The sequence below is a fragment of the Prionailurus bengalensis genome, chromosome B3, assembly GCF_016509475.1.
Source record: "Prionailurus bengalensis isolate Pbe53 chromosome B3, Fcat_Pben_1.1_paternal_pri, whole genome shotgun sequence".
NCBI lineage: Eukaryota > Metazoa > Chordata > Mammalia > Carnivora > Felidae > Prionailurus > Prionailurus bengalensis.
The window spans coordinates 142,804,690-142,829,425 of record NC_057355.1 but is presented as its reverse complement, the minus strand read 5'-3'; the positions used below and the strand labels follow the sequence as shown (position 1 = coordinate 142,829,425).

At 46.7% G+C, this 24,736-nt stretch overlaps 1 protein-coding gene across 3 annotated transcripts in view; it reads right to left on the bottom strand.

The window, feature by feature from the left end:
* EML1 (EMAP like 1) overlaps positions 1–24,736 on the bottom strand; it is a 186,430-nt gene that overhangs the window by 69,279 nt on the left and 92,415 nt on the right. For all 3 annotated transcript variants that reach the window (XM_043557008.1, XM_043557009.1, XM_043557007.1), the window contains exon 2: positions 7,666–7,848. In XM_043557008.1, coding sequence (XP_043412943.1) covers positions 7,666–7,848 — 183 coding nt within the window. The remainder of the gene's footprint in view (positions 1–7,665; positions 7,849–24,736) is intronic.

Here is a 24,736-nt window from a genome sequence, read left to right as displayed (position 1 = left end):
CTCTCTCCCCTCCTTCCCCAGCGAGGGCTCCCCGTGTGCAGACCTAACTGGGAGGGGGAGGGCAAGGGCCTCTGGCGTGGTCCCTACAGGCTGACCTGTGGAGCTGGCCACAGCAGGGTAAAGAAAGGACCCACAAGGGCGCCTGGGTAACTCTGTCGGTTGAGTTCTTGACCTCGGCTCAAGTCACGGTCTCACGGCTTGGGAGATGGAGCCCCGAGCCAGGCTCTGCGCTGACAGCGGGGAACCTGCTCGGGATTCTCTCTCTCTCCCTCCCTCTCTGCTCCTCTACTGCTCACATTCTCTCTCTCTCTCTCTCTCTCTCTCTCAAAAAATAAATAAATAAACATTAAAAAAATAAAAAAGACAGGACCCAGAGGGCCCAAGGAGGATGTTTTGTACCCAGCTCCTCTCTGGCCCCTCATCCAGGACCCCCACCCCACCCCACCACACACACACACACACACACACACACACACACACAGACACACACACGGCCAAACCAGGCTGGGCGAGCCTCCTCCCTGCTCCCACTTCCCTGGCCTGTGCCAGGGGTGTCCTGTGTCACCACACCCAGGACACCACATGGCAGTCGTCTGTTTGTTCACCTGTCCTCTCCATCCATGATGGGAGGCTCCTTGATGGTGGTACCTGCTGTGATGCCCCCACAGAAGGAATACAACAAGTACGTGTCCATCAGACCGCACTGATCTCAAATCCACTCTCGTCATAACCTCGCTCTGTCCTTCTCCCGAAAGGGAAAATAGGGCTGTGGAAACCCACGGAGAGGATATCAACTGCGCGCAGTGGCTTTCGCACAGGGTGTAACGGATCCCGTATGTCACACTGTCACAGAGTGTCCTCAAAACAAACAGAATTCTTAAAGCTCTGATGAGAAATCATGAAAGAAGGGGCGCCTGGGTGGCTCCGTCGGTTGAGCGTCTGACTTCGGCTCAGGTCATGATCTCACCATCTGTGAGTTCGAGCCCCGCGTCCGGCTCTGTGCTGACAGCTGAGAGCCTGGAGCCTGCTTCGGATTCTGTGTCTCCCTCTCTCTCTGCCCCTCCCCACTTGCGCTCTGTCTCTCTCTCAAAAATAAACATTAAAAAAGTTTTTAAAAATAAAAAAATGCAATCATGAAAGAAAACACAGGATGGCAGGGAGGCATGGTGACCACCTCGGAGTGGCAAAGAAGGTGGAGAGACCCCTACTTTGGCAAGATCTCGCTGGCTGTGCCGCTCTTGGTAACATACTCAGGCCGTCACGGCCACGGGCTTGGTCAAGAGCACCACAGCTGCCACCAACATGCCTAGTAACTGCGTATTTTGCACGTGACGCCTCCTCAGGTCGCTGCCAGGTTTGCCCATCTGGACGTGGTTAGCCACTCAGGGAAGAAAGGCGGCCGCCATAAAGGGAATGCTCTGGAAGAAAAAACACCTGCTAACGTCCAGTGTGAACAGGCAGCAGCCTGGATTGCGAGGGGGAGGACAGGAGGATACGAGAGGAGCCTGTAGGACAATGCGTCATCTTCAGACGGGCAACGTTTACAACTGTGGAGGAGAAACTGCACCGAGGGAAGGGCTCACACGCAATTTCCGCTCATCAGGTGCTGAGATAAATGACTCCTCCGTTTCCACACGACACTAAGATAGGAGACATTCTGCTGGTTCATAAATGGGATTTTTTAAATAACATTTCAATTGTTCCTAGGGGCAAAATGTAGACACACAGCACGAAAGAAGAATTTCTAAAATCAAAAGAGAATGCATGATGAATGGCATGTATTTGGAATGCATTCATCGGAGGGGGGGGCAGGATGGTTGGGAGCTCACATCTCAAGGGATGTTGGGAAGCACAGAGCAATAAAGGAATCACGCAGGACCCGCCCGACTCAGCACGGCTTACTTCACGGAGCCTCAGAGAAGTCACCACCCTTCCGGGCCCTCGCTTCTTAAAAATAAGGATCCCAGCGCCCACCCTGCAGGGCTCCCAGAGCACTGGGAGTGAGGAGTGGAAAGGTGTTAGCATCGTGTCCGGGCGCAGCAGGCACGGGAGGAGTGGGAGCTAATATCCCACGGCCACGGCTACATCCAGGACAAAATGCTTCGGACATCAGGGTGCAGTCAGGTACCCTGAATGCGATGGATGTGGGAAGAATTAATGTAGCGTTTCAGTTGTGATCCGAGATACCGGAGGCAGAGTTAATTAGGCCTGAATACAGGAGCACCATTTAAAGTGGTAAATGTGAATCACTTGCTGGTGAGCAGGGAACAAAGTGGACAATCCCGGATACTGGGACAAGGACTACGTTTTCCATTAAAATCTCACAGCACTCCCCTTGCATTGAGATGGAGATCAGCCATGCATACATACAATGGGTCTATTGTGAATTTAACTCCAAATCAGGACTCCTTATCTTCTTGAGAACAGGCCACCAGCCTCTGGGCACTCCCTCCTTGCTGCTGTCCTCAGGGCAGGTGAAGGTCAGTTTACGTGGTAAAACACGAGTCATTTTTACTTTATTTTTTTTTTTTAACGTTTATGCATTTTTGAGAGACAGAGCAGGAGCAGGGGAGGGGCGGAGAGAGAGAGGGAGACACAGAATCCGAAGCGGGCTCCAGGCTCCGAGCTGTCAGCACAGAGCCCGAAACGGGGCTTGAACTCACGAACCATGAGATCATGCCCGAAGCTGAAGTCAGGTGCTCAACCACCTGAGCCACCCAGGTGCCCCCCAATTTTTTTTTTAACAATAAATTTTTGAGAGACAGAGACAGAGCCACAAGCTGGGGAGGGGCAGAGAGAGAGGGAGACACAGAATCGGAAACAGGCTCCAGGCTCTGAGCTGTCAGCACAGAGCCCAAGGCGGGGCTCGAACCCACCAACCGACTGAGACACCCAGGCGCCCCAGAAGAGTGTCACGTTTAAAACACGAATTTCTTCTGCTTATTACTCCAAAGAACATTTAGAAACCAACTAAATGTATAAAGAAGAAAAAAAGGTCACAATCCCACCACTCAGGAAAAAGAAAGTCAATGAAAACACTTGGTTATACTTCTTTCCAGTCTTTTTGCGTAGATTTTGTCTATTGACTTGAATTTACAGCGTATACAGTTTTCTATCTTGCTTGTGACTCTTAATATAACGCACAGGTGCTTTCCCTGTTTTACCAGTAACGTAAACGTTTTTAACGAGGACCCAGTGTTCGATCATACAGAGTGCTGCAGTTTTCGGCCCCTGTAGCTTGCACTCCCTCTGCTTTTTTAAAAAACTTTTTTGTTTTTGGGGCGCCTGGGTGGCGCAGTCGGTTGGGCGTCCGACTTCAGCCAGGTCACGATCTCGCGGTCCGGGAGTTCGAGCCCCGCGTCGGGCTCTGGGCTGATGGCTCGGAGCCTGGAGCCTGTTTCCGATTCTGTGTCTCCCTCTCTCTCTGCCCCTCCCCCCTTCATGCTCTGTCTCTCGCTGTCCCAAAAATAAAATAAACGTTGAAAAAAAAAATTAAAAAAAAAATTTTTTTGTTTTTAACATTTATTCATCTTTGAGAGACAGAGCGTGGGTGGGGGAGGAGCAGAGAGAGCGGGAGACACAATCTGAAGCAGGTTCCGGGCTCTGAGCTGTGTCAGCACAGAGCCTGATGCGGGGCTTGAACCCACGGACCGCGAGATCGTGACCTGAACTGAAGTGGGTCGCTTAAACGACTGAGCCACCTGGGCGCCCCTCCCTCTGCTCCTTTCTATCCAAGTATTCTCCAATATGCATGGTGTTGCAATGAACTCCTTTATTCATAAAGCACATTTCTGTATTTATACTCACAACAGCAATCAGTATACACGGGGGTCTTCTTACCGCATTGTTAGGTAGCAGGGAAAACTATTTGATTCTCTTCTCCCCAGTACAGGGTAACCCAAGCTCAGCAAAATATCTCCGCATCTGAAGGTCAATCTGACATAAGCAGGGCAACCTTTGCGGGCTGAGGTTGTCTGTAGGTAAGAAGCGTGACAGGGCAACCCGTTCTCAATACTTAAAAAAATCCCAAAGGCAAAAGAAAACATGAATAACAACGTCTGGGGGGCTTCGGTGGAGACTTACTAATGCCTAAGCCCCAGGACGGCCTCACTGGTTAAAAATCCCCGGCACCAGGAGAATGTTGCCAGGGAAAAGCGGTGTGAGTCACAGCTCCCTCCTATGTAAACTCTGTGTCCACAGGCCCAGCATCTGATGGCTTGGCCACAATCTCCCCCCTGTCTCAGGAAGCCACGAACTTGATCTGTTAGTGAATTATTTTCCCGAGAAGGCAGTTCTCATTGTTACGCAAGTGAAGTCATACGAAGAAGAATAAACTAAGTCAAAGCTTCGACCTTCGAACAAAGTACTACCATGGAAAGGGATTTACAGCCTCACGGGCAACCCTGGGGCTACTGTATAGACTCTGAGGTCTGCCCATCGGGGTGACTGTGGCACAGACACGGCACACACTTCCTTCGAGCTGAGCCGTGCTGAGCACTTTGAAAGCTCACTGCCTACCAGCGTGGCCTGTTTCTTGCTGCACCGCCATTCCTGTCGCTGGGCCAACAGCACGAAGTTAGGTGCCCAAAGCTCAGAACATTGAACCCTAAGGTTCAGACAACTGACCTTGGGGGGGAAACATAACTTAATACTTAAAAGTTAGAATGCCCTGAGTCCTGTCTGCTTCGAGCCTGTAGGAGGACAGCAAGCCAAAATAATGTGAAGTGGCCTTTTACACACAGAGGAGGTTTGTGTCAAATCCGTCCGGTCTGAAAGATCCCCCAACTGAACCATGGCTACTGAGTGTCAGCTACCCGGCGGCAGGTGCACATGTACCAACACGGCTCTCTCCCGAAGGAAAGCAGCGACCCAGAGCCTCTGATGGGCCCACTCCTCCACCTCCCCACCTCCAGTTCCACTGTCCAGTAACTAACTGCTTACGAGGCGGGAAAGTCATAGCCCGTTCCATTTGGGGGCTGCCACCCCACTCACCAGCTTTCTTATGACCTTTGTTCTATTTCTCGGCGTGACCCTCTGGCTTTATACCGTGATTTACTTTTACTTATGAAAAAATATTATATTAAAAAAACACATCAGATCTCACTATGAAAAAAAACTATTCTCTTAGAGGAAGTTTCATAAAACTTTACTCTTAATCAAGAAAAGAAACAGGCAGGCCTCTTGCATTATTTTTTTTCCCTAATTTTTTAAAAAAAAATAGACGTTTTGGAAGTCTGAAGTTTTATATAAAGCAACGACTTCAAATGTACCCTTTAGGGTATAGTAGTCATCAGATTTATTTTTGGAAAGCTGAGTAGGTCAAGAATACCTAAAATAACTTAGTTTCTATTTAAAATTCCCTAATGACTTTGTAACTTAGAAGGAGAAAAACAGTACTTAAAAAGATTATTCGAGGGGCGCCTGGGTGGCTCGGTTGGTTAAGTGTACGATTTCAGCTCAGGTCCCGATATCACAGCTCATGAGTTCGAGCCCCGTGTCGGGCTCTGTGCTGACAGCTTGGGGCCTGGAATCTGCTTCCGGTTCTGTGTCTCCCTATCTCTCTGCTCCTCCCGTGCTCACACTCTGTCTCTTTGCCCCTCCCCAACTCACGATCTCTCTCTCTCTCTCAAACATAAATAAACATTTTTAAAAAGATTCTTTGAGATGTATCCGTGTGTGGTATCAGAGGGTAGCTACACTTGTGGTGAGCAGGGTGTAAGGTAGAAATTGTACACCTGAAATTAACGTAACATTGTAACATCATGTAGCAACTATGCTCAGATACAAGAATTACAGAAAACACGTCAACGTGGTCCACAAGTATATCTCACATAGAGCTGGTGATGATTACCCTGAAGGAAGAAGAAATACATTTTTTCCTACAGACATGGGAAAATGTAGCCAAGGACTTGAGAGAAAACTAGCATATGTGACATCAGACAGTACCCTCTCCTGACTCCAGGAAAAACATGGAAAGTGTGAAATAATTCGTTAAATCCGAGCAAACAAACAAACAAACAAACAAAGCTAATTTTAAAGGGACATTTACATAGCAGTGTGATCTGCAATGTTTTAAATAAAGGAATTTGACAGCCAAGATGAATTCTGTTTTCTGAAGTTAGCCACAAGGAGCGGGGATCTGGTAAAAGATGAGCAAGGTCTGTGGGTTGAAAGCGGACATCAGGCAACCGAGTACGATTAGCAGGAAACTTTTATGAGGCGTCGTACTTGCAAAATTTTAAGAGGAGGGTCACTACAAAGTTACTTCAAACACAAATAGTGTTTTCTTGGGGCGCCTGGGTGGCGCAGTCGGTTGAGCGTCCGACTTCAGCCAGGTCACGTCTCGCGGTCCGTGAGCTCGAGCCCCGCGTCGGGCTCTGGGCTGATGGCTCAGAGCCTGGAGCCTGTTTCCGATTCTGTGTCTCCCTCTCTCTCTGCCCCTCCCCCGTTCATGCTCTGTCTCTCTCTGTCCCCAAAATAAACATTGAAAAAAAAAACAAAAACAAAAAACAAATAGTGTTTTCTTATATTTCACTCACGGGCGTCACAGGGAAATGAAATGATTTAAATTTGCCAGAAACCAGGGGCGCCTGGGCTCAGTCGGTTAAGCATCCGACTTCGGCTCAGGTCATGATCTCGTGTGGTTCGTGGGTTCAAGCCCTGCGTCAGGCTCTGTGCTGACAGCTCAGAGCCTGGAGCTGCCTTCAGATTCTGTGTCTCCCTCTCTCTCTGCACCTCCCCCGCTTGTGTTGGGGCTCTCTCTCTCTCTCTCTCTCTCAAAAATAAACATTAAAAAAATGTTTTAGGGGCGCCTGGTGGCTCAGTCGGTTAAGCATCCGACTTCAGCTCAGGTCATCATCTCGCGGTTCATGGGTTCGAGCCCCCCGTCAGGCTCTATGCTGACAGCTCAGAGCCTGAAGCCTGCTTTGGATTTTGTGTCTCCCTCTCTCTCTAACCCTCCCCTGCTTGTGCTCCGTCTCTCTGTCTCTCTCTGAAAACTAAATAAACATTAAAAAAGTTAAAAAAAAATAAATTTGCCAGAAACCCACGAGATACAGACTCTGTAGCTGGCTACGCTCTCCTGGACAGCAGAGTAGGACATTCAAAGGACACAGCAGGCTGTGCCCGGAAGGAGCTTCCTAAGCTTGCGGGTTCTGAGCTCCTCAGGGAAGGGCCTGCCCCTTGGGGGCCCCCAGTCCTGGGCAGAGCTTCGCCGTGGCGTAGGACCATTAACTGGTGGCTGTGCCGAACAGAATGGCAGCACAGAAACTGAGTACACGGAAAGAGAGGAGAGTTGTCAGAAAGTTTCTGGGTGGAACAGACTCCCAGAGGATCATGGGGGTTTCCTTGTGCTCGGCTCTGCCTTGCAAGATAAACCTGTGCTCCCAGCGGTGGCCCCTGGATGGCTCCCTCCTTGACTCCACAAGCACGTTCTGGCCACCTGCACATGTAACCACAGGCTAATGATCCCCTCATGTCAAGCCAAAGATAACTAAATAAAGTTAAAGACCCTGTCCCGCCTCGTGTGATGGTTTGGGCAATGCTGAGAGCCCTTCCCTGATCTTCTGAGGTTCTGTCGCTGTTGAGGAGGGCCTGCATCCGCCAGGGCAAGCGTCCTCCGCGAGACCAAGTCTAGCGCTGCCCCCGAGCCTCTACGGCGCCCACCTTTGGTAGGTCCTTTCCTGTTCAGCACCGCCTGCTGTTCCTCCGTGACGTTCAGCCGCCGGACCACGTCGGCCAGCGCCGATTTGAGCAGCTGGATATCGTCTTCTTGCATTTGGACGCGCTGCTCCAGGGAGGCAATGCGGTCCGTCACCTCCATGCTACTCGCGGCGGAAGCGCTGTCATCTAAACCAAAGGAGAGGAACAAGTGACTCTCGAGTGCCCCCCGGAGGGATGGGACCCACCCGCACGCCCGGAGCGTATTGCTGGGACACGGTACCATTCATATCCTGGAGGCCACTGCTCTCGTGCAGAAACCACGGGCCGTCTCGTGCGACACAGAACTACAACATCTCACTCTGCTCTAGTCTTTAGTGATTCTGTTCGTGCTTTTCATTTCCTCTTAGCTGAGGTTTTATTTCTTATTTTTTTTAAGGTTTTTTTTTTTTTTTGGGGGGGTGCCTGGGTGGCGCAGTCGGTTAAGCGTCCGACTTCAGCCAGGTCACGATCTCGCGGCCGGTGAGTTCGAGCCCCGCGTCGGGCTCTGGGCTGATGGCTCAGAGCCTGGAGCATGTTTCCGATTCTGTGTCTCCCTCTCTCTCTGCCCCTCCCCCGTTCATGCTCTGTCTCTCTCTGTCCCAAAAATAAATAAATGTTGAAAAAAAAAATTTAAAAAGTTTTTTTTTTTTTAACATTATTTATTATTGAGAGACAGAGAGAGACAGAGCATGAGCAGGGGAGGGGCCGAGAGACGGGGAGACCCAGAATCTGAAGCAGGCTCCAGGCTCCCAGCTGTCAGCACAGAGCCCGATGCTGATGCGGGGCTCGAACTCACAAACTGCGAGATCATGACCCGAGCAGAAGTCGGACGCTTAACCGACTCAGCCACTCATGCGCCCCTCTTAGCTGAGGTTTTAAGCGCTATTGTATTATTCTAGACACGGGCCAATGCATGTTCTTTCCCATGACATTTGGAGACCTCAGAGGTAGAGGAGGGACCAGCGTGCATCTCCCCTCACATGGCAGAAATCCACCCCCCGCCCCCATCACCGTCTCGCTTTTGTTCTGACCATGCTAACTGAAGGGTTGGCCAGATAATCCCAAGACAACACTATCTCCTGAAACCAATGTTACACTATATGTTAACTAGAAGTTATTTTTTTTAATGTTTATTTTTGAGAGAGAGAGAGAGAGAGAGAGAGAGAGAGAGAGACGCAGAATCCAAAGCAGGCTCCAGGCCCCGGGCTGTCAGCACAGAGCTGGACGCGGGGCTCAAACCCACGAACTGTGAGATCATGACCTGAGCCAAGGTTGGATGCTTAACTGACTGGGCCACCCAGGCGCCCCACCTAACTGGAATTTAAATAAAAATTTTGGGGAAAAAAAGGCTTGGGGCACCCCGGTACCTCAGTCAGTTAAGTGTCCAATTCTTGGTTTCGGCTCAGGTCACGATCCCATGGTTTTTTGAGTTCGAACCCCACAATCAGGCTCTGCGCTGACAGCGGGGAACCTGGTTGGGATTCTCTCTCTCTCCGTCTCTTTCTGCCCCTCCCCTGCTCACATTCTCTCTCTCTCTCTTGTGATAAATAAACAAACTTAAAAATTATGACTTCGCCACACAGTTGAAGTTAAAACCATTGGCATGATGTATTATCTTTCCCACATAAAATAGCCTTAACACAGCACTTCTCAGACACTGTGGCCTCAGGACTCCTTTACATTAGCAACACTTACTGGGGACCACAAATAACTTTTGTTTGTGTGAATTGTGTCTATCAGTATCTGCTGTGCTGAAAATTAAAACAGCATTTTATAAATATGTAAGCATGACTTAGCTACAAAGAACAAAAGTATCACATATTAAGTAGCCCATTTTTATGGAAAAACTGCTATATTTTTAAAAACGAAAATAATTTTGTGAAAGGATTGACATCTTTGACTGTTTAAAAATTTTCTTTCGTGGCTGACTTACTAGCGAAGAACCAGATTTGTTTATGTATTCAGTCTGCTGTGATATGTTATTTTGGTTGAAGTATATAAAGAACATTTGGCCTCACACTGACACGCAGTAGGGAAAGGAAGAAGTATTTTAATAGCCTCTTCAGATACTTATGGATAATCTTTGTTATTCGATGAAAACATGATAGATGGTAACGTTATAAAAGTTAGCTGCAATGCGGAATCTAAGACCACATAAATAAGATTTTTTACTTCGTTAAAATAACGGAAGAAAACGAAACAAGACTACACCATCTATCAGTCATGCCTGTTAAGGGCCGGCTAGTCTGACAAAGTAATATGATCTGTCTGCTAAGCACCCCGTAACCTCGATGGCAATCCCAGCCTTTTGTACGGAGCTGTTAATCGCCAGTTCCTTACCAAGGCCTCCCGTGTCCCATAAGGTCTCCTGGCCTCTGCAAACCCATTTCACATCATCCCTTCTTTCCCTCCATGCTTCAGTCACACTGACCTCTCTCTCTTTGGTATCTGCTGTTGCCTTTGCTTGAAACATTTCTTAATAAGCTTTTTTTGCTTGTTCTGTTTTCTGTTCTTAGGTGTTGGCTCAAACAGAGCTCTTCAGAGAACCTTCCTAACAACCTTACCTAAGGCTGGTGCTCCGATCACGTCAACTTTATTTATTCCTTTCATAGCATTACTGTGCTCTTGCTTGATTATCTTCTACGTCCCAACTATAAAACATAAGTACCACAGAGTTGCGCCTGTTTCCAGGTAGGACAGACCCCTTGTGGACAGCACCTTCCTGCAGAAGGCAATTTTAAGCCTGGAAATTACACAAAAAGCAACTACTTGAAGGCACTGGAGAGGAGACACAGGTATATAAACTCTGGTGGGGAGTTTACACTCACTTGGAAAAATATACAAGAAGCTCCTTTCCATGGCTTTTAGCCAGAGTTAAATGGTACTCGTGGTGGGGTTAAGGGTACATGTGGGAAACCCCCACAGCCATTTTGTGCTAAGAAAGCCAAAACGTGAAGTCCAAAAACTGTGACCACTGAAGAGAGTGGGGAAATCCCAGAAGGGAAGAAGCCAGAGTGGGGGGATTCCCAAACTCTGTCTATCCCATCTCTGGCTGACCTGCGGATCACACCCGCATAGAACAGAGTCAAGTGTTACAGCTAAGAGCAGAAGATCAGAACTGAGATTGGAGGCACTGCCCAAGAAGCAGTTAGCAGTTCAAGTCCAGCCAAGAAAAGCAGCCGCTAAGACAAAGGAAAGAACACTTCTTAGAGGAAAATCATGGAATACAAAATCCCCACAACCTAAGATTCATAATGTCCAGGATATAATCCAAAATTACTCAACATACTTAAGAATCAACAAGCGGAACACATTCTCAAGAGAAAAGAAAATAAATGGAGTCCAACTCCAGGATGAGCAAAATATTGGAACTAACAGATACGGAAAATGAGGTTATTTCCAGTGAATGAAAATTTCAGTGGAGAAGTGGGAATTACTGGCAGAGAAACAGAAACAATATAAAAATGAACCAAATGGAAATTTCAGAACTGAAGAACACATTTTCGGAAGTAAAGAGTTCACCGAACGGGTGCAGCTGCATGGACGTGATGGAGGAAAGACACGTAAACCTGAGGACGGGGCAAGAGGAAGTATCCAGGGTAAAGAACACAGAGATAAGAATTGGGGGGAAAAAAAATTAACCAAGTCCCTTGGGGATTTGTTAGATGACCTCAACCAGTCCAATGTACATTAAGTTGGAACAGAAGAAGAAAGAGGACAAGGCAGAAAAAAAATCTGAAATATAAAGGCCTCCTCCCCAGTCCTAAATTTGATGAAGGACAGAAACAGAAAACAACAAAATGTTTAACAAATTCCAAGCAAAATAAACACCAAGAAACCCACCTCAAGGTATATCGTAATCAAACTGCTGAAAACTAGATTAAGGGCACATACTGAAAGCAGCAAGAGCAAACTGACATGGTCTATACTGGGCAAGGACCATGGATGGAGACTAGAAGAGAATGCAACATCTCTAAAGTACGGAATGGAAAAATCCAATCCGGAATTCTATACCCAGCAAAAGTAGCCTCTAACAGTGAAGGTTTAAAAAAAAAAAAAAAGCATTTTCAGATAAATGGAAACTGAAAGAATTCATTGCCAGCAGATCTATGTTCTAAGAAGTCCCACAGCACGTTCTTCAGGGTAAAGGGAGATTATAGAAGATGGAAACTCAGATACTCAAGAAAGAATGAAAATCACTGGAAGTGATAAATATCTGAATGAGTTCAAGACTTTTTTTTCTTTTTGCAGTTTCCTGTTAATGTTCTTAAAAACCTTTACATTATTAAAGATGAAAATTATAGGGGCACCTGGGTGGCTCAGTTGGTTAAGCTTCCGACTTCGACTCAGGTCATGATCTCACGATTCGTGAGTTCGAGCCCCGCGTTGGACTCTGTGCTGACGGCTCGGAGCCTGGAGCCTGCTTCGGCTTCTGTGTCTCTCTCTCTCTCTCTCTGCCCCTCCCCTGCTCATGCTCTGTCTCTGTCTCAACTATAAATAAAAACATTAAAAAAAAATTAAAAAAAATAAAGATGAAAATTGTTAACACTGGTAAGATTTATAGGTGTGTACATGTAATACATATAACTACCATAACACAAAGGATGGGGAAGATATGGATCTATAAGATTTTAATATTTTATATGAGATTTTAATATTTTACACAAGATTTTAATATACATTATTAACTGAAGAGACCTGTGAAAAGTTAAAGATGTATATTGTAATCCCCAGGGAACTACTAAAGAATAATGCAAATAAGTATAGGTGAACAAAAACAACAAAAATATTACATTGAAATTCTATATTCAAATAATCCAAAAGGAGAGAAAAGAAGGAAAGAGGAACAAAAAGTAGACAAATAGGAGAAAAAAAGTAAAATGATAAACCCAAACCTAACATAGCAATAAACACTGGTGTTACATTAATGCACTAATTTCTTTAAACACATCAATTAAAAGTCTGAGAATGTCAGGAAAAAAAAAAACCAATACCCAACTATAGGCTGTCTACAAGATATATACTTTAAATACAAAGACACAGACAGGCTGAAAATAAATGAATGAAGAAAAGGACATAGCATGCAAACAACAAGCATAAGAAAGCTAGAGTGGAAATATTAATAATCAGATAGCATAGATGCCAAAAAAAAATGTATTACCAGAGATAAAGAGGACCATTTCATAATGAAAACAGGATCAATTTATCAGAAAGACAATCACAATAACAGAGGTTTAAAATACACGAAGCAAAAATTGACAGAATGAAAGTGGGAAATAGACAATTCCACAATTATTCCTGAAGATTCCATCACTCCTCTCTCAGTAACTGGTAGGACGATTAATTTTAAAAAAATCACTCAAGACATAGAAGTTTTGAACAGCATTATAAACCAGTTTGACTTAATTGATATGTATGGAAAACTATACTCAACAATGGCAGTGCACACGATACATTCACCAGGACACATCAGGTTCTGGGCAAAAAAAGCAGACCGGGACAAACTTAAACACTAGAAGAGTATGTTCTCTGACCACAGTGGCATTAAATTAGAAATCAAAAACAAGACCACACGGAAAACCCCTACTTTTTGTAAATTAAACAAGATACTTCTAAATAATCATTAAGTCAAAGACAACATCACAGGACAACTTAGAAAATATTTTTAATTAAACGATAGTGAAAATGTAACATTTCAAAATGTGTGGGACACACAAGGACAAGCTAAAGCAGGTCCTTGAGGAAAATTAATAGCTTTAAGATCTCTTTGTTAGAAGAGGAGACAATCCTCAAATCAATGATTCTCAACTTTCACTAGTAACTAGAAAAAGAAGAGCAAATTAAAATAAAATCAAGCAAGGGATACCTGGTTGGCTCAGTTGGTTGAGCATCTGACTTCGGCTCAGGTCATGATCTCACAGTCCATGCGCTCGAGCCCCATGTTGGGCTCTGTGCTGACAGCTCAGAGCCTGGAGCCTGCTTTGGATTCTGTGTCCCTCCCTCTCTCTGCCCTTCCCCCCTCATGCTCTGTCTTGCTCTGTCTCTCAAAAATAAATAAATGTTAGAAACGAAATCAAGCAAAAAGAAGAGAAATAAGAAAAGAGATGAAGTCAGTGGGATAAAACATGGATAAAGAAAATCAACGAAATCAGAAGCTGGCTGCTCTCTGAGAACATCGATCAAATGTAAGCTCCATAAAAGCAGAAATCTTTTCTGCTGGTCCACCGAGTTATTCTCCCAATATGTAACACAGGGTAGGAACTCAATAAATATTTGGAAGATGGATGAATAGATGCGTAAATGGGTATCTGGATTTCATCTGGGAAAACAGGAGCAAGCGGGGGTTGGCCTTGATGGATAAAAACATTTATGTAGAAAAGCAAGAAGAGCCACATTCCAGGCAACGGAAACAATTGAAACAAAGACAAGGGAACTGAGAAGCATAGGAAGTACTCAGATAATCATGGCCTTTGAAATTGAAATCTACCCTTTTGTAATTTCTGCTTACTGGATATAAATCTGTCATGCCCCTGAATTCAAGTTCTGTCGACGTTCTAAGTAACAGATAATAGTTTCATACACAAACATTTTTCAAGTGTGTCTATGGTACTTCTGAGACAGAATAACGGGTATTAAATGCTGGACGACCCAAAGAACTCATCAAGCATTCACATACACGTAGAACTTAACAGATCCTATGAGGGAAACACTGTATAACTCTTTAAAAACACGTCACAGACCTATCTCTCCCAAGAAATCAAACTTGAGGTAAGAATTGGCAAATCATCTTTTCTCACACTCCTTGCCTTCCAAGAACTACATATTCCATTCTCTACGCTCCTAAAGTAGGATTCATATTGTTTCCGTTGGGAATACTGGTGACTATGTCTTTTTTTTCCTGTCTCTCCCTGTTGATGGAGACATAGAAAGAACTTTTTAAAACCCAACAGTCAGAAAACAAACAACCCGATTAAAAAATAGGCAAAAGAGCTCATTGACACTTTGCTAAACTGCAAACAGGCACATGAAAAGATGTTCAGTGTCACCGGCCATTGGGGAAATGCAAATTCAAACCACAATGAGATAAGATATCATCACTACACGCCCATTAGAATGGCCAGAATACAAACTACTGGCCAAACAAGATGCAGCGAGAATATGGGGCACATGAAACCCTCTTACGTTGCTGGTGGGCACATAAAATGGTACGCTTGCCCTGGAAAAATGGTTTTGCAGTTTCTTACAAAGTTAAATATACACATAGCGCATGACCCAGACTCACCAGAGAAACGGACACCCACATTCATAAAAAGCCTGTACACAAAAGTTGGAAGCGGTAAAAACTGCAGCCAACTCAAATGTCCTCCAACTGGTGACCGCATAAACCGTGCTACCTCCGTAGAGTCATAAAAAGGAAGCTAACTACTGATACAGTGGTTTGGGTGGGTCTGGAGGGTATTACGCCGAGTGAAGGAAGCCAGTCTCCGAAGGTTATGTGCTGTGTTATTCCATTTATGCGATATTTTCCAAAAGACAAAGCTACAGTGAAGGAGAACAGATCGGGGGTTACCAAAAGTTGGGGTAAGGGCACAGCACTCCAGAGTTTTGGGAATGACGGAAACGTTCCGCATCCTGACAGTGGTGGTGGGTTACACGAATCTCTATTGTGTTAAGATACGTAGAGCGGTCTCCAAAGAGCAGATTTGTTGAATGTTAACATAGAAAATAAAATAACTTTTGGGGAGTCCAAGGGAGATGTGGTCTACCCATTGGCTTTGTCAGTTAGGGGTTGCTATTTGGATTGTTGAGGCTGGTGGCTATTATGCCTTGAGATCTGAGCAAAGACATATTCCAATGAGAACACCTGCGGCTCACTGGAAAGAGACCGCCCCTAAGGTCTACACCGCTTCTTGCGAACAGACAGCAGTTCTGTGTGATTTCTCCTTTTGTCCCTTGACCTGGATGGGAAAGCAGGGAAGTCCCACTTCATCAGGGCAAGCCAAGTAGAAGGGAGAAGTTGGGGAGGGGGGGCTGGATATAAAGGTAGGTTAGCTCTGTCTGCTCCCTGAGAAGCAAGGCAAGAGCTGAATAAAATCTTTCAAAGGGAGGGCAAGCCCGGGTAGCAACTGTCGCACGGGGACCTGGGCCATGGCAGACCTAACCGGGAGGGTCTCCGGCCTCAGGAAGAAGGATCGGGTGAAGCCATTCCAGAGCCAAAGTAGCGTTGGACAGGACTTCCAGAAGAGGGATACTGCTAGTCACCAGGAGTGCGGACGCTGGAGTCAGGTCACAGGGGTTCAAATCCCAGCCCTGCCACTTCCCAGGTGTGTGACACAGGGCAAGTTATTGTATCTCCACGTGCCTCAGTTTCCCCACTTGTAAGACAGGGACAACAACAGTTGTCTACCTCAGCAGGTTGCTGTACTATTCAATTAGTTAATGTACGTAGAGCTCTTAGGATGTATTTTTGCATATTGTAAATGCTTTGTAAATAAATGCAGGCTACAATCAGCCTATAGTCGTTGTCATTGTTAATTATTATCACTGATAAAAATCACCAAAGCTAACCTTTCCTTCAAAATCCCCATGTGTTGTCTGAACACTGTTATGCAAAATAGCACTAAAAAATTAATTAGAGGGGCATCTGGGTGACTCAGTCGGTTGAGCATCCGACTTGGGCTCAGGTCATAATCTTGCGGTTAGTGAGTTTGAGCCCCGCATCGGGCTCTGTGCTGACAGCGTGGAGCCTGCTTCGGATCTTCTGTCCCCCATTCTCTGGCCCTCCCTTGCTTACCCTCTCTCAAAAATAAATAAATATTTTTAAAAAATCAATTGGAAATTAGTGTTTTATGAATAAAACATGTTTTCCAAGTCATAAAAGAATGTGGCACGTAGAGTCGCGCATTTCTGTGAGTCGGGGGCTGTTTTGCGTAGACATCAGCTGTGAGAGACAGTGCACATTGGCTGTGGGGGCCGGCACAGCCCTGAAAAGGACAAAGTTGGCTGCTACCACACCACCTTGCATAGACACACCCCCACACACATCTAAAAATTTACAATGGAAAATAGGATCACTGTGGCCTCAGCGTGCTCTATAGATGGCTTTCATAAAAGTGCAGAAATCAGATTCCATTTTAATTATACTGCCAAATTTGTACAAGGAAAAAAAACCCTAATTTTAATATTTTACCTAAAATAAAAACCTCCCCAAACCCAAAGCACAAAACTCTGACCACCTCAATATCTACCTTCAAATACAAGTGATTACAAACCGAAAGGTCCAGGGGCACCTGGGTGGCTCAGTCGGTTAAGTGTCCAACTTAAGCTCAGGTCATGATCTCGCGGTTCGTGGGTTCGAGCCCCGCGTCGGGCTCTGTGCTGACAGCTCGGAGCCCGGAGCCTGCTGCGGATTCTGTGGCTCCCTCCCTCTCTGCCCTGCTCGCACTCTGTCTCTCTCTTTCTCAAAAATGAATAAACATTAAAGAGAAAAATTTTAAACATTGAAGATCTGTCTGCTTAAGAGAACCTCTATTTGCAGGACTTGCTGAAGTGGTCCCCGTGACGTAATCCCAGTGCTCTGAAAATCCTGCCGGAACTGCCACCCTAACTAACCTACATGGATTGTCTCACTTCTGCTCCTCAGGTAGCTACTCTCAGGAACAGACTGGAGGACTTCTTGGGGGCAGTGTCAGCTGTCTGTAGTTCTTAACCTTCGTGTGTATAGAAAAGGCCAGTGTTGTTCAACTGACTTTACAAATTCAAATTCAGCTCGCGAAGAAACTGGCGAAAGGAAAAACAAAACCCAAAGCTTGGTCTAACCAACACAAACCATTTCCAGCCCCTGAACATCTCCCAGCACTCTGGGGCACAAGATGGGAGAGGGGATCTGAATTCCATCAAAGAAAAACCTTATCCGATTGGCAATTCAGATGATTAACCCCCCTAGCAAGTTATGTATGTTATTTTTTTTAAAGATTTTAAAAATTTATTTACTTGAGAGAGAGAGTGCACACATACAGCAGGGCAGGGCAGATAGGGAGAGAGAGAGAGAGAGAGAGAGAGAGAGAGAGAGAGAGAGAATCCCAAGCAGGCTCCACACTGTTAGCACAGAGCTTGATGTGGGGCTTGAACTCGTGAACTGTGAGATCATGACCTGAGTCAAAATCAAGAGTCAGAAGCTTAACTGACTGAGCCACCCAGGTGCCCCAAGTTATGTGATTGATTGATTGATTGATTGATTTTAATGTTTATTTATTTTTGAGAGAGACACAGCACATGAGTGGAGGAGGGGCAGAGAGAGAGGGAGACACAGAATCCGAAGCAGCTCCAGGCTCCAAGCTGTCAGCACAGAGCCCGATATGGGGCTCGAACTCACGGACCGCGAGATCATGACCCGAGCCGAGGTCAGACGCTCAACCAACGGAGCCACCCAGTTATATATTTTAAAGTAATGTTCATTCTTGTAGCTTGTAGCCCCAAAATGTACCCACGGAGGTCATTAAAACAGTGCTAGCAACTGAATAGCTTTATCTTTTTTTCAAAGTGTTTGCATTCTTGTCCAGCATCACTGCACCTTGTGGAGTTAGAGGGAGGTTTGAAAAAGACAATATTCTTTGTATTTTCACCTCTGGGGCTTTTTTAAACTTCTGGATGAACTGGAACCTTCAGGACTGTGCACCTGCTCATTCCCTGAGGAAGGCGCGGGGATCTGGTTACACACGACAGGCGGGGTGTCCCTTATCTCAGCCTCAGGAAACTGTCCGCGATCAGGCTGCACAGGCTGACGGAACGGGCAAAGCGACAGACGAGATTTAATCTGACGCAGAACCAAACCCACGCTGGTGTGAAGTCCGTAACGCAGCTGTCTTAGCAGGCTAAGGGCTCCGCGAGTTCCTCTGTATCCTAGACCAGCGACGGACCTTCTCAGGGCTACAGATCCCAGCCTCGTGATGGCATTTTGTCGAGGGCCAAACACGGCTCAGAAAACCAGTTCTCAGGAAGGCTGGCAACCCGCGTCACCGGTTCTCGGCTGCCTGGGCCCTGGGACTCCAGGAAGAGCACGGCTCTGGGGTTCAGATTGTGGAGGGTTCAATCCCTGGGCCCGTCGCTTCGCCGTGCAGTCTTGGCGAATGGCTCGACCGCTCCCGGAAGAACACTGCCCGTCTCCGAAGTCCTCGTGAGGGTAGGTGGTAACGTACACGAGCACCTAACACAGTGATGGCAGACAGGTGCTCGACACAAAGCGCAGTGTGGTGTCGCCGTAGCTCGCCGTTGTGACTACCGTTGTTCGTGGCAGCCGAAAGCAAACACCGGCCTTCGGTGAAATCAGCGTTCACGACAGTTGCTGAACAAATTCTGTAAGTGCTTGGTCCACGAGGGAGGCCTGCACTGGCGTAAAAGCAAGCCCTCCCGTGATGGCACACGATTCGTGGTCAGAGGGCGGACCACGCATCACACCCACACCTCCCTCTCTGACTTGAGTCTCCCGAGGAGCCAAATGCCAGCTTCTGAGTTTCAAGTGATGTCACAGATCCAGGTGGGTCCTACGTCACCTCCGGTTCCAGGGACAAGAAGATGACCTTGTGGCTCTTCCCTGGCCCTAGGCCTCCGAGTAGCCACGCGTGGATGCAACTTCTAGCTTAAACTCCTGTTTCACGGTAAAAAGTGGCACAAAAAGATCAAGCGACTTGTCTGTTTGATTCTATGTAAACGAGCAGAAAAGCGCATTTCGTCCTCTGTTCATATGACTACCTCATCATCTAGAGAGAAACAGGCTCTTGGCTCTACATGCTCTGGTGATACGAAGATGCTGGTGTCTGCGTCATGTTCCTGGAAGTCAAAGGGGACTATTAATTTCCAACCGTTAACCTAGAGTCTGTCCCTTTTATCTTGAGATGTTCTCTCTGTTAATTATTTAAAACAATAAGGATGGGGGCACCTGGGTGGCACAGTCGGTGAAGCGTCCAACTCTTGACCTCGGCTCCGGTCACAATCTCACGGTTCGTGGGTTCGAGGCCCGCGTCGGGCTCTGTGCTGACCGCTCGGAGCCTGGAGCCCGCTTCGGATTCTGTGTCCCCCTCTCTCTCTGTCCCTCCCCCACTCGCACTCTGTCTCTCTTGCTCTCAAAAATAAACATTTAAAAAAATTTTTAAGGGGCGCCTGGGTGGCTCAGTCGGTTAAGCGTCCAACTCTTGACTTCGGCTCTGGTCACGATCTCACGGTTCACGGGTTTGAGCCCCGCGTTGGGCTCTGTGCTGACCGCTCGGAGCCTGGAGCCCGCTTCGGATTCTGTGTCCCCCTCTCTCTCTGTCCCTCCCCCACTCGCACTCTGTCTCTCTTGCTCTCAAAAATAAACATTTAAAAAAATTTTTAAGGGGCGCCTGGGTGGCTCAGTCGGTTAAGCGTCCGACTTCAGCTCAGGTCACGATCTCACAGTCCGTGAGTTCGAGCCCCGCGTCGGGCTCTGGGCTGACGGCTCAGAGCCTGGAGCCTGCTTCGGATTCTGTGTCTCCCTTGCTCTCTGCCCCTCTCCCCTTCATGCTCTGTCTCTCTCTGTCTCAAAAAAAAACAAAAACAAAACAAAACAAAAAAACGTTAAAAAAAATTTTTTTTAAAGAAAAAGATCTTACTACAAGGTTTTAGCATTTTAGATCGTACAAGCAGTAAGGACTAACAACCACTCACTCAATGATTTGCAGGCAGACGTTTCATAATGAAAGCCAGCCTTCCATGTTATTATGTTACATTGATTGCTATAGCACCCAATAGCAAAAGAAATAGAGAAACAGTGTAAGAAGCAACACGGCCTCTGTCATCTTCAGGTCTGGATCCCAGCTCTGTCAGATTCCCAGCCCTGCCCACCACTCCTGGCTGAAGGGCACCAGATTTTTTTCTGCTCTGAGAGTCCTGGTTCTCCTGCGATCCACCGGGTCCGTCAGGCTCTCCGAGTCTTGCTCATCCCTGGGCTGCACCTGCCACTTAAGCTCCGGCTCTGAAATCGATCGCTTCCTGCAAGGACTGACCCTGTCCATCAGGAAAGCTGTCTCTATGGACGCTCGTGCTATCACTTCATACCCTTGGCCGTGAAAGGATCTACAGCAGTCCTTGACTGACATAAAAACCACTGCCATTGTCTATTGATTAAAGGAACTTCAGCAGAGCCTCTTGATCTGGAGAGCTTCAGAGCGTTAAATCTAGAGGTTTAAAGCTAACAGACTTTCCATCCAGTTCCATAAATGTTCCTGAGCACCCTTCGGGACCAGACCTAGGGCGGGCGATGCAGTGAACACCGTGACCTTCGCAACTGCAGCCCGCTCGGTCTAGCACAGGAGACTGGCCAACAAATAACCATCACAGAAGTGTAGGAACTCAGATGAGGGAGCAATTAAATAGTCCCCGCTCTGCCCCCAGCCCCAAGCTTGGCAAAAAGCCCAGCTAGAGATGCAATGTGAGGACAAGACACCCCTGGATCATCTCACAGGTGAAGCGGGAAGAGCAGGATTTCAGGTGAGCTTCTGGGTTTCAACTAGTGAATAATGAATGAGGCAAAGAGGGAGAATAGAAACAATCACTCACAGAAAGAACAGCCTTGAAATTCTCCAGTTGAGCATTCAGAAAATGGGTTAATTACTTTATCGTGAAATATACTCTCATTTCATTTTGCCTAACCAGAGTTATCAAGCCAACAGACTTCCCATGTTTATTTTTGAGAGAGAGAGAGAGAGACAGAGAGCGAGGAAGCGAGCAAGCATGAGCAGGGGAGGGGCAGAGAGAGAGGGAGACACACAATCCCAAGCAGGCTCCAGGCTCCGAGCTGTCAGCACAGAGCCCGACGAGGGGCTCAAACCCATGAACTGTGAGATCATGACCTGAGCCTAAGTCAGATGCTTAGCCAACTGAGCCACCCAGGTGCCCCTTCCTTGAAATCTTTGAAGTGATTATTTAATACCACACACACACACACACACACACACGTGTACATGTACACGCCACATGTACATGCACTCACATGCACTTATCCCACAACGAGCTTACACACACAGACACACCTCACATACTGGTGACCCCCCACATGCACGCACACTTACACACATGCACGTGCACACACACACCACCTCCGCAGAAGTGATTTTGTTTCTTGTTTCTGTCAGAGACTAAAAGACCTAAACACTGTATGGTTAATTCTTTTTTTCCACTTTATAGGGTTTTTTTTTTCCAGTTTATTTATTTATTTTTGGCAGGGGGGGGAAGGGCAGAGAGAGGAAGAGAGAATCCCAAGCAGATTCTGCACCGTCAGCACAGAGCCTGACACGGGGTTCCATCTCACAAACCGTGAGATCATGACCTGAGCCCAAATCAACAGTCAGATGCTTAACCGACTGAGCCGATCAGGTGCCCCCCACTTTACAGTTTTAAAGCAAACAAGAGATCCTGCAGTTGAGCAGAAAAGAACCCCCCAATAAGGTGTGAAGCAACATGCTTTAAAACTTGGCCTTTGTTCTGAAGTCCAGCAGCACGAGGAACACTGAGGGCAGGAGGTCACAGCCAGTCCCGGGGACCGCTGGGGAAGGGGGAGAGGAGGGGGAGGGGGAGAGGAGGGGGAGGGGGAGAGGAGGGGGAGGGGGGAGGGGACTAACACAAGTCACGCAGGATTGCCAATCTCAACCACAGAAGGAAAACTTAAAATCATGGAGGTGGATGGGCACCTGGGTGGCTCAGCTGGTTAAGCACCGGCTTCGGCTCAGGTCATGATCTCACAGTTCATGAGTTCGGGCCCCACATTAGGCTCTGTGCTGACAGCTCAGAGCCTGGAGCCTGTTTCGGATTCTGTGTCTCCCCCTCTCTCTGCCCCTCCCTTGCTCGTGCTCTGTCTCTCTCTCTCTCAAAAACAAACGTTAAAAATTTTTTTTTAAAATGTCACGGAGGTGGGGAAGGGGAGAGCAGACAAAATAATGAGCATAACACAGAACTTGAAAAAGACCGAAGGCTGTCATCGAGTGTTCATTTTACAAAGGGACTGTTGTAATATTCATTTGCTACATTTGTGGCTCACATCTAATTTTATTTTTTAACGTTTATTTTTGAAAGACAGTGGGGGAGGGGCAGAGAGAGAGGGAGACAGAGGATCTGAGCAGGCTCTCTGTTGACAGCAGAGAGCCCAACGCAGAGCTCGAACTCGCGAACAACGAGATCATATCCTGAGCCGAAGTCGGACGCTCGACCAACTGAGCCACCCAGGCGCCCCTGTTATTCACGTCTAGATGAGATGTGGTCAGGTCCTAAATGGACTTAACCAGAAAGTATCTAAAAAGGTCACTTCGGGGCGCCTGGGTGGCGCAGTCGGTTAAGCGTCCGACTTCAGCCAGGTCACGATCTCGCGGTCCGTGAGTTCGAGCCCCGCGTCAGGCTCTGGGCTGATGGCTCAGAGCCTGGAGCCTGTTTCCGATTCTGTGTCTCCCTCTCTCTCTGCTCCTCCCCCGTTCATGCTCTGTCTCTCTCTGTCCCAAAAAAATAAATAAAAACATTGAAAAAAAAATTTAAAAAAAAAATAAAAATAAAAAGGTCACTTCAACAAATTTTTGTTTGATACGATAGTTTCAAAACATTTCAGCAAAGAGAATAAAAATAAAAGCTAATCTTGTTTTTATGATTTTGTATTAATTTCTATTAGTGTACAATTTTTTCTATTTAAAGTACTTTATGGTTCCATTACCCATAACATGGGTCATCTTCTAGACTGGACAGTTTCCATTAGTTTCAGACACGTGACAGCCTGTCCTTCCATAGTTGGGATGAAAGTCAGAAGAGCAAAGTTTAAGTAGTTGAAAACCCATGAATGGGGCCAAAGCCACGTAATTGGTTCCCCAAGATAAAACTTTGTACAACTCACTGAAGCTAGCGGTCTGTCTTCAGGATATTTCAGTGGAGAGGTTGGGCTCTTGGAAGACACTAAAAAGGAAAATACCCAGGTTTTCATTGTAGGACTTCTCTCTTAGTTTCCCATCAAAAGGTGGGGCCCCAACACTCCGGGGTTAGAATCCAAAGGGCATCTGAGCCCAGCCTCCACCACCCACATTCTTTTGCTGATTATTGCTGTTACTGGAAAATGCTTTTTCTGTCCTTTTTTTTTTTTAAATCAATATCACATAACTACTTTTTTTTGTGTTTCGAAAGGGCCATCAACTCCTGCCTCCAGCCAAGATGGACTTACAGGCACTATATGTGCCATTGTACCTAAAACAGCTAAGAGGAACAGACTAAATATGTCATACAAAGGTTTTCAAGACACTGGACAGAAGACAATGAGGGACCGTGACCGCTCAGATATGATAAGCAGAAGACGTGACCCCACAATTGTCCTGCAGACGGCCTGGAGTTTCCTGGAAGTGATGCAGGGAGAGAACCTCGGTGAACCCGCAGGTCTCCCTAAGTTGGGGAGAAAGGGCCGAAGGTCCAGAAAAGCCGTGAGCGCACGGGGCACAACACTGAAGGGGACAGAGCCACAAGACAGGACATTGGAAATCTGCAGAGAAGACCCGTGAGTCTTCAGCTGGGGACTGATCAGCACTTGCGTGTGAGGAAACTACCGTGGGCTGAGGCAAGAACCACCCAAAGAGAATAGAGAGGACACCCACCAGAGCCCACACAGGGCTGGGAATAGTTCCTGTCATCATTAGCCAGGGTGGAAAACTACATAATCCACAGGGCATTGGGTAGAGAACTCAGAGGGTTTTGCCCTAGACTAAGATGCTGGTCCCCTCCTAACAAGGCTTAAGAGCATGACGCAAAAGGATCAAACTATTTCCAAGTGACTTAACCGCATCCCAGAACAAAGCTTGAAAGTATTTACAGGAATAAAAAAAATACCTAGCTCCCAACAAGGTAAAACTCATGATGTCTGGTATCCAAGAAAACATGAGGACCAGGCATTCAAGGAAGCAGGAAAACATGAGCCATCATAAGGAAAAGAATCGAGCAGGCAAACTCACCCAGAAATGACAGAGATGACAAAAGAGTGCACAGGGACACAATCACA